At 44.1% G+C, this 10251-nt stretch overlaps 1 protein-coding gene across 1 annotated transcript; it reads left to right on the forward strand.

Annotated features, from left to right (window-relative positions):
• The first annotated feature begins 431 nt into the window (after positions 1–431).
• Positions 432–8661, forward strand: ODF1 (outer dense fiber of sperm tails 1). Its single transcript, XM_004275327.3, has 2 exons — positions 432–891; positions 8141–8661. Exons 1-2 carry the CDS (start codon positions 572–574, stop codon positions 8535–8537), a joined length of 717 nt encoding a protein of 238 aa, XP_004275375.1. The 5' UTR covers positions 432–571; the 3' UTR covers positions 8538–8661.
• The last annotated feature ends 1590 nt before the right edge of the window (positions 8662–10251 follow it).

Consider the following 10251-nt stretch of genomic DNA (forward strand, 5'->3'; position numbering starts at 1 on the left):
AAAGGCTGACTTGAGGATGGCTTGGTAAGGAGAACCATGGGAGAGCTCTTTACATTCCACCTATAAAGGGAAAAGGGGACAGAATGAATCCTGTGGTATAGGGGCAAGGCTAGATGTCAAGGCTAGAGCGAGAAGGGCATAAAGCAAGGGGCCAGGCAGCTCCTTCCATCCGCCCAGCCCCACCACCAAGATCTTCATAGTTGTGGCTAGTCCACAGGACACACACAAGTCAAGAACATTTCAATTTAGCCCAATAAACCCCAAAGAGCTGTGATTACTTGGGGGCCCCATCCCAACTCAAGGTGAATGAAATCTTATATGGTTCTGAGAGCAGCTTTGTAACTCCAAGGAGGGTCTCTGGAGACCATGACTGTGCACAGTTCTCATGGTAACCAAAAGACTATGACATTCTTAGAGGGTGGTGAGGTCATAGAACCCAAGCTTTAAAGTAAGTGAATCATGTGTGCCTCATTTCTTTTTAAAAGAAACTTCTGAGAAGAGCTTAGAAGAATTTTTCTCCCCCGAGTGCCATTTCTCAAAGGTACTCACAGAACAATAAGGTGTGACTGTAATGGCTGCACTGAGTTGTCTTCTGGACAGTGTTAGAAGGGACATAAAGAAGGTGGACAGAGAACTAAGGCAGTTGAAATGCATTGACGAACTCAGCACACGATGCCTGTGTGACTTATACATGCACCCATATTGCTGCTGTGACTTGCACCCGTACCCGTACTGCCTGTGCTATTCAAAGCGATCACAGTCCTGCGGCCTGTGTGATTTCTACCCATGTTGCCTGTGTGATGCCAAGCTTTACTGTCTTCGCCCGTCTCTCAGAAGTTTGGAGAGGAAAGCCATTAGAGCCATAGAAGATGAAAAGAGAGAGCTTGCCAAGTAAGAGAACTTCCTAAGATTTTTATAGTTGGTATATTAGCTTCCTAAGTTGGAAAAAGGGGGGGAAAGTGTGACAATCGATACTTGAGCAAAGATGAAATGGGTTCAAGATAATGACTCTGGTGACTTAACAAAGATTTAAAAAAAGAAGAGTAAATGGGCCCATGATGGGAATTGTAAGATTCTCAAAAGACAGTGTAATGATGTCGATTGTCAAGGTTGTTTTCGGCTTGTAGCAGGAGTGCCAACGTGATAAATAATATGGCTTTAATGAGAGAAAGAAACAGGGGGTGTCATTAAAAAGCTATTGGAAGCAGCAAAATAAACATTTTTTCTGGTTATGAGTAAAGTGATTTGAGTATATTTCGGCTTACAGAAATGACTTTGGGAGAAGTAATAATAATTGATCAAATCCTTAATGTTTGCCAGAGGCTTTACGAGCAAGGGAGCAAAGTGAACAATAGAGGCATTTATATGGTTTTGTAGGAAATCCTTTCTCCTACTCCCCAACTCTTGATGACTTAAAATTCATCTGGAATTGGGTTTATTGTCTGCCTCCCCCTTCAACTGTAGCAAAGATTGTGCAAATAAACTACAGAACTGAGAGCTGCAGTTTTCAGAGTAGAGTTGAAAAGGTTTTAATAGAATTGGATAATTTTAAATGCACTTTAAAATTTTGGAGGTTTGATCACATTTTATCTTTTGCCTGAGAAAGCTTTCTTTTTCTGTCTACATATGCCATTTAGTCTGTTACTATGATGAAAAAAATTGGTTGAAAACACTGTCCCCTGGTTAAATAAATTATGGTACATCCATACATTGGGATGATATGTAAATGTAAAAAGGACTGATGAAGCATTTTAAGTATTGTCATATTAAGTGAAAAAAGCAAGGTGCAGAAAAACTAAATATGCTACTATTTTTTAAAAGGACACAAATAGATGATCTTTTGTATTGAAATCTATGTGACACATAACATTGTGTAAATTTAAGGTGTGCAATGTTAATTTGATACATTTATATATTGTAATACGATTACCATTGTAGCGATAATTAGAAACTCTATTGTGTTACATAATTATCATTTCTTTTTAGTGGTTGGAATAATTAAGTTCTAGTCTCTTAACCACTTTAATGATTGTAATACAATATTTGTTGTCTATATTCACTATATCATGCATTAGAGCTCCACGACTTACTACTCACTGCCAGTTTGTGTCCTTAAACAACATCCTTCCTACCCCAATGATAGATTAATAGATTAGATGACAGATAAATAGATTAGATAGGTAGGTAGATAGATAGATAGATGATAGATAGATAGAAAGTAGATGATGGATGGATGGATGGAGAGAGAGAGAGAGAATGAGGCCCTTGACAACTGTGACAGTGTTGTTTCCCTGGAAACGGCAGTAGGGCAATTATTGTCCAGGTCATCAATCACCAAAGGTCAGGAATGGGCCTCCCTCAATAGTCTAAGAGGGAACTATTGGCAATAAACTCATCTACACTCAATTTGAACCAGTTTTAATGTGTACTCCTTAGAGTATCAAGTTATATAAATTTCATGCAGTGTGAGTCAGGGGTTCTTTTTTAAGTACTTGGTCTAAATGAAGGGTTACTTGTGAGCAGGTGTGTCCACTTCCCTGTGCCTCTGAATACTCGAATACCCTTGATCCAAGTCTGCTCAGCCTTTGTCTCCTGGCTGTCCCTATTCTCCAGACTCTCCAGGTGAGTTCTTCACCACCTGGGCGCCCTCTGCCTACTCTGGGAGTCTCAATGATCTGCAGTGGACACAATTTCAGGCTTAATTCTTGGCAGTGTGGTTTTTACAAGAGGTAATGTTTTCTCTGGTTTGTCATACTTTTCCTGACAATGCTTGGATTTTTTGCTAATTTTTTTCTGTTGCTTGTGGCAGTATATGAATCTGCTGTTGTCTTCCTGGATCTCTGAACTGATAATCCAGAGTCCATTTCAGAAATGACCTCAGGCTTGCCCTTTTGCATCTCTCCCCAGCCACTTTTCTTCTTATTCATACCACCTTGGGAAACACTCCTACGCTCTATTTCTGACAGCTTGACATTTCACTAACCTGAAAAGCTTAGTACTACCTGCAAACCTAAATATTCAATTTTCTGAATATGGATGAAAATGTTAAACCCTGATCCAGCTCCAATCCCAGAGGACTCCTACATTAATATTTTTTTCAGTGAAATGCCTCTTTCTTCTTCTCTCTCAGCTCCCAGTCCATGACTAAATAGATCCAGAAATATCATGTTGATTCAATTTTTTAAAAAACAATCTTTGGTGTGAAACTTTGTCCAAGGCTTTTAGAATGGAGAAATCGTATTCACATGACCTTTTACCCCTTAAAGAGAAGGATAGCAGTTTGGTTAGGTTATGACATGTGCTTTCAGATGCCAGGCTGTGTTATCCAGAAGATTCTTTGCCCAGTGGGGAAGTAAGATTCCCTGGTCTATAGCTGCCATGACCCCACTGGAATTGTCTTTCTGTGTGAGAGTCTATGTGCTCTGTCTCTGGGTGCTCCTTTAATAACGGGCAAGAAGTTTTGAATAACCATATAATTCCCCCCAAGAGTCATCTGAGCCTTCCTGAGTGTGTGTTATTTGATTGATGCACGCGCGCGTGTGCTGCGTTTTTGGACTGGGTACAGAAGGTCCAATTCCTTTTCATTGTTTACTGAGCAGTTGCTTCAAAAGATACCTTGGCCGTATCTTCATTAGTAGAAACCCAAGTAAGTCCTTTCATTTCTTTAGCTTCTTTGATATTCTTTTTTCCTCCCCAAATTTCCTTTTGCACCCCAAGCACTCACCTTTTCCGACTCTTCCTTCCTTTTGATTGAGAGAGACTGGAGTGACTGAATTTGGTTTCCTTTGTAAGAAGGTAGATAGCTAGTGGGAAGCAGCCGCATAGCACAGGGAGATCAGCTCGATGCCCTGGAGGGGTGGGATAGGGAGGGTGGGAGGGAGGGAGACGCAAGAGGGAAGAGATATGGGAACATATGTATATGTATAACTGATTCACTTTGTTATAAAGAAGAAACTAACACACCATTGTAAAGCAATTATACTCCAATAAAGATGTTAAAAAAAAAAAAGAAGCCATGCAACCAGCCTGCTGTAAGTTTGCACCTGACTCACCTCCACACTTCGTGGGCTTCCTGTCTTCTGTACTCAAGTGCCAGAAGCAAAGTCAGCCCCTCCTCAATCCTGCCGTTATGAGTTTATTATCTAATTACCCCGCGGCAGAGTGGCTCTGACACCTGGCTTTAGTCCTTGCGGGCACATGAACCTTGATTTGCAGCTGCGCCTAGGAATGCACTGGGCTCAGCCCTGTGCCCTTTGCTGGTGCTTGGAAACTCATCCTGAGACTGTGCTTCCATCTGCTCATCCAAGTATCCGTGGGCAGCCTGTGGCTCAAGAAGTTCCCTTGAAAAGCCCCCCACAAAGGGTACCATCTTCTGAAAACTTCAAAAACCTGCCCTCTGGTTTCTTGTTTACCCCTCACGCTCTGAGTATGAAGATTTCACTGAATCACTCTCACTGGGGGAGGCTGGTGACTGTTAGCCCTCAGGGTTGCATTCTTTGTGGTTTAGCCTTCCTGGGTCTTAAGCCCTCAGGGAATCTTTCCATCCCCCATCCTTTGACCCAAAGATCAGGGCATAGTCACACCTTGGGAGCCGGCAGAGAGGAACTCCGGGGCTTTTTGGCTTTACTTACTTTACGGCTGGTGGCTGGTTGGCTTTCCCGCTGAGAGGAGAGTTCCGCTGTTTCCCTCTGTGTCCCTGCAGAGCTGGAAGTGAGTTGGGCCCCTTGGTCCCCTCTCATCACAAACTCTTTGTATGCAGAGGTCTCGGGGTGCCAAGAGTAGGAGTTGCTGCCCATCCAGGCCAAATGCATGTCCATTATTTGACCTTAGTGTTTAATGACACAGGACTCAGGGCCTGGTCGCTTAAAGCCTTGAATTTCAGGGAAGTCTGTGTAAAGCGGAGCCTGGTACAGCCTGTTAAAGAAATTTACCCTTTATTGAGTGAAAACCAAGTGCCTAACACTTCACCTTCATTTAATCCTTGTAACACCATGGCCATCTTATAGATTGATCAACCAGAGTCAGGGCAACGTTCATGATCATCAGGAAATGGGACAGCTGGGACCTGAAGTCAGGTTTGCCTGACTCTGGAATCCCTGTGCTTAATCACCTGGTTAGTGGTCCTGAGTGATCTTCCGACCAGGACCAGCAGCCAGCATCACCCGGAACTTGTTAGAAATGCAAATTCTTGGCTCCTCCCCAGACTGGCTGAATCAGAAAGTCTGGGGGTGGGGCCCAGACGCCTGTAATTGAACAAGCCCCGCAGGTGTTCAGATGCACCTGTATCGTGCCACTCTGCTCCCTTCTGCTCCACTCTGATACCCTTATTCAGTATCAACCAAAAGTCAGGAGGAGAGAGACAAGGCAGGAAATGGGAAGAAGGAGAAGAAAGGAGAGGGAAAGATGCGTTGGAAAGGAACAATTGAGCTTAATGGGTCTTTGGAGGGGTCTAAATTAGGAGAAAAAGTAAAGTACTCCAAGGAAACTAGAGGAAGGCCAGCCTCCCTTTGGTTCAGAGTAGAGATAGGCATTCTCATCATCCTCATTACTTTATTCGTCAGCCGGCTGAACCTGATTCATACCTTTGTGAAGATGGCTGGCGATATCCCTCACCTTTGCTGTGGGCAGTATCGCGTTCAGGAGCTTGGTCATACATTCAGGTGAAATTCAGCTTCAGCTGAGAGAACAGGTGACAGCCCAGAGTGGCAGACAGATGGCACTGCCCACCTGCTTTTCCCTAGCATTCCGAAGAGCCTTCTGCCACCAACCAAAGAGGCTGACTTGCCTCTGTTTACTATGACTAAGTTCCTCCCCGGTGATAACTAGTAGAGCAGGCCATCTCTCTTTGCCCAGAACCCCACAGAACCAAGGAAAATCGCATGTGGGGTGACAGGTACTTTGCCAGGCAGGAGTCAGGTTGCAACTTCAGAGTTAAATCTGATGAGTAAAATGAGGCTCCTGCAATTTCTCCTAAACCCACACATCCCCACTGATAACCCCTGGCCTAGAAGCAAAAGGAAGAAGAAACCTTGTCTAGCCAAGACTTTGGGGCAATTTCCTGAAGACCCACATTTGTGAGACCCCTGTTCAGCTGCTGCAGTGGGGATGGGGCTGGAGTGATACGAATAGAGGAAGAGGGGGAATCTAAGCAAAAACAAAAACAAAACAGAAACAACAAACTTATACTTCAAGACTCATATTGTAAGAGGAGGAGATAGATCTGGGAGCCAGCTTTGGCTTGTAGATCTGGCTCCCAGATCCATCTCCTGTAGAAGACAACAGGGCTTATGGGTATGTTAAAAAAATACTCCCTCTTTTTGCTTATCTGTATTTTCTGAGTTTTTTACAATGAACTTGTATAACTTAAGTAACAAAAAGAAGTAAATATATTAAAAAATTCAGCAAAAAAAGTAAGAATTAAAAATGTATCTCTAACCAATCACCCAGTCACAGTCCAGACTCCTCAAACCAGAAGAGCTTCTAGAAAGCATACATGCCAATACCTCCTTTTGGAGGCCAAAAGATTTGCCAGGAGTGAGTCTTAGAACACAGATTTTTTTTTTTTTTTTTTTTTTTGCGGTACGCGGGCCTCTCACTGTTGTGGCCTCTCCCGTTGCAGAGCACAGGCTCCGGACGCGCGGGCCCAGCCACTCTGCGGCATGTGGGATCTTCCTGGACCGGGGCACGAACCCGTGTCCCCTGCATCAGCAGGCGGACTCTCAACCACTGTGCCACCAGGGAAGCCCTTAGAACACAGATTTTTTTAAAAAATGTTAAGGGATAAAAAGAAGAGCATTTCAGAGCATTAGGTTGTCTTTGGAAGGATCAGGCAATTAGAAAGAAAGTGGTCCCTGAGCAGGGCCAGAGCATTCAGGGCTGATGCCAGGCTGATGAGGTCCTCATGCCAAGAGCTCAGTCTGCCTGATGGCTAAAATCATGACCTAGGCATTAAACAAGCCTGGATTTGAATCTAGGCTCTGCCATTCACCATCTTCACCAACTCCCCATCTACAAAATGGTGACAATTACACCTGCATGACAGGGTTCTTGTGAGGGTCAAATGAAACAGTGCCTCTAATGGCTTAACACTTTCCACGGCACACTGTGGGGAAAAAAAAAAAAGAAAGAAAGAAAGAAAAAGAAAAAACACACAACAGACAAAAGCCTAGCATCCTAACTACGTGGCAAGCACTAGTATAGACTCTTTTCATTCATTAACTAATTTAAGTCTCATGAAACCCCTAGAAATGGGTTACTATTATTGTCCCAATTTTACAGATGAGGAAACTGAGGCACAGAGAGGTTTAAGGAGCCTGCCCAAAGTTCCATAACTAATAAGAGGAGGAGCTGAGATTTAAATGCAGGAGAATGTGGTGATCATTTTGTAATGCATAGAAATGTCAAATCACTATGTTGTGCACCAGGAACTAACATAGTATTATAGGTCAATTGTACTTCAGAAAAACCCAACCCACCAACCAAACAAACTCATAGAAAAAGAGATGAGATTTGTGGTTATCAGAGCAGTGGGATGGGGTGGGGGGGATTGGATAAAGGTGGTCAAAAGGTACAAACTTCCAGTTACAGGATAAATAAGTACCAGGGATATAATATACAACATGATTAAGTAACAGTGCTGTAGGTTATATATGAAAGTAAAGAGTAAATCCTGAGTTCTCATCACAAAGAAAAAAATAATTTTTTCTATTTAATTTTGTATCTATATGAGATGATGGATGTTCACTAAACTTATCGTGATAGTCATTTCATGATGTATGTTGTCAAATCATTATTCTGTACACCTCAAATTCACACGGTGCTGTATGTCAATTATATCTCAATAAAACTTGAAGGAAAAAGAAAATGAAAAATAAATACAAGAGAAAGATCTGGAAGGCCAAGCACCCATCTGTTGTTAACAGGGGTTTACCTGTGAGGGAGTGTGATTTACATGGGAGGACTCTCATTTTTTTACTTCTACACGCTTCTGTAAAGTTTGACTTTTCACAATGACTAGTGTTTATTACTTTTGCTGTTTTTCTTTTTTAAAAAAAGAGGTAAAAATATTGCTTGTTAAGCTGTGTCTGAGTTCCATGGTCTGAGCTTCTTCCTCCCACCCTTTCTTTTTCCTAAATTCCAGATTGAGAAGAACAACAAATAGAATTCTAGCCTCCTCTTGCTGTAGCAGTAACATTTTAGGATCAGTGAACGTGTGCGGCTTTGAACCCGATCAAGTCAAGGTGCGAGTGAAGGACGGAAAGGTGTGCGTGTCAGCTGAGCGCGAGAACAGATACGACGGCCTGGGATCGAAAAAGTACAGCTACATGAACATCTGCAAAGAGTTCAGCTTGCCCCCGTGTGTAGATGAGAAGGACGTGACGTACTCCTACGGGCTCGGCAGTTGTGTCAAGATCGAGTCTCCCTGCTACCCTTGCACGTCTCCCTGCAACCCCTGTGATCCCTGCAGCCCCTGTGACCCCTGCAACCCATGCTATCCCTGTGGGAGCCGGTTTGCCTGTAGGAAGATGATTTTGTAAAGTGTAGGAACCCAGGACTTAGTAGAGTCAGGTATCCAGCCCGGCAGCTCTTCCAGAGTTTCTCTCCCCCTTCCCATGGCCCGTGTTATTCAGGAACATAGAAAACTGAATACATAACTGCAATGCACTGGTGTGTGAGAGTATTTTGGTTCAACCCACCACAGAGCCCCGCCAGGTTAGTGGGCAACGGAAGGATGAACAGATGGGAACGGAGATGAATGGTGAGATCTGCCCTCCTGTGTGCTACTTTATACCCCACTACCGCCAAATCCCAGGAAAAGATACTTTTGGGGTGGGCATCCCCAGACACTGTTTTTCCAAATGATTTTGTGACATGACCTTGCCCAGAAATGAAACAGTCAAAGCAGAAACCAAGACTAGTTAGGGCTGAAGGCAAGCGCTTTTTTTTTTTTTTTTTTTTTTTTTTGCGGTACTCGGGCCTCTCACTGTTGTGGCCTCTCCCATTGTGGAGCACAGGTTCCGGACGCACAGGCTCAGCGGCCATGGCTCACGGGCCCAGCCGCTCCGCGGCACGTGGAACCCTCCCGGACCGGGGCACAAACCCGCGCCCCCTGCACAAGGCAAGCGCTTTTTCAAAGCTACTCCGGTAGGGAGTACTGGAGAGAAATGTGGTTGGAGTTTTGACTGGGGCAACGATGAGAGTACAAAAGTATGGGGGGAGCATGTTCACTGACAGAGGGTGGGGTGGCCATACAGCTGTTGTGTCTCAACATTCCTGTGATTTGGGGGAAGGGCCAGCTCTGGCTCAGGGTGGTTTGCAACCTCCTAAGGATTTATTTCAACTATCTGCTTTTCTCAAACCCTAAAACTCCTTCAAGGCACAGAAGTTCAGTCCAAAGTTCATGAGTGGAAAAGTACAGCTGTCATGAAATGAGAGCATAGTTCACCTGAACTTGGATCCTCATGGACACAGCCCGTCAGTAATTCGTGACCGCCAAGACAGAAATAAGTGTAAAGGAAGAGGGATGATGGGGAGGGCTCAGAATGAGGACACTGGCTGGTTACAGATCTGACTGTTACGGGGAATGCAAAACCCTCACGTTTGCACAGTAAGTCTTTTTCATTAGTCTCAGCTGCATGTGCGTTAAAGCCTTGGCTGCATATGGGAATCACCTAGGGAAGCTTTAAAAACACGGATGCCCGACTTCCCTGGTGGCGCAGTGGTTGAGAGTCTGCCTGCCGAAGCAGGGGACACGGGTTCATACCCCGGTCTGGGAAGATCCCACATGCCGCGGAGCGGCTGGGCCCGTGAGCCATGGCCGCTGAGCCTGCGCGTCCGGAGCCTATGCTCTGCAACGGGAGAGGCCACAACAGTGAGAGGCCCGCGTACCGCAAAAAAAAAAAAAAGGATGCCAAATCATAAAGGTAAAAAACACAAACTAAACCACACACACAAAAAGAAAAAAAAATTTTTTTAAACATTTTAAAGAAAAAAGTACTGATGCCTGGGTCCCATCTCCAGAGATTCTAATGTAATAGATTTGAGGTGTGCAGCCTGGACGTCGAGAATTTTAAAAGTCTCCCCAGGTAACTGAATCACACAGGTAAGGTTGAGAAACTCTGGATAGGATCTTAAAGCTCTCAAAGCCCTTTTTCCTTAAAAGCTTCCTTCAAGTTCAATGTTACAGAATATTGATGGTGATAGCAAACACATTTTGCTTTCAGTTGAGGGAAGTACTGGCCCGCTAATACA

Source organism: Orcinus orca, chromosome 17 (genome assembly GCF_937001465.1).
Source record: "Orcinus orca chromosome 17, mOrcOrc1.1, whole genome shotgun sequence".
In the NCBI taxonomy this organism is placed as follows: Eukaryota; Metazoa; Chordata; class Mammalia; order Artiodactyla; family Delphinidae; genus Orcinus; species Orcinus orca.

Excerpts from the sequence above, each read along its gene's own strand:
- ODF1 (XM_004275327.3), top strand. The coding sequence starts at position 572 with ATGGCTGCACTGAGTTGTCTTCTGGACAGTGTTAGAAGGGACATAAAG. Across the intron at positions 892-8,140 it reads GAAAAGAGAGAGCTTGCCAA|ATTGAGAAGAACAACAAATA; the intron begins GTAAGAGAACTT and ends CCTAAATTCCAG.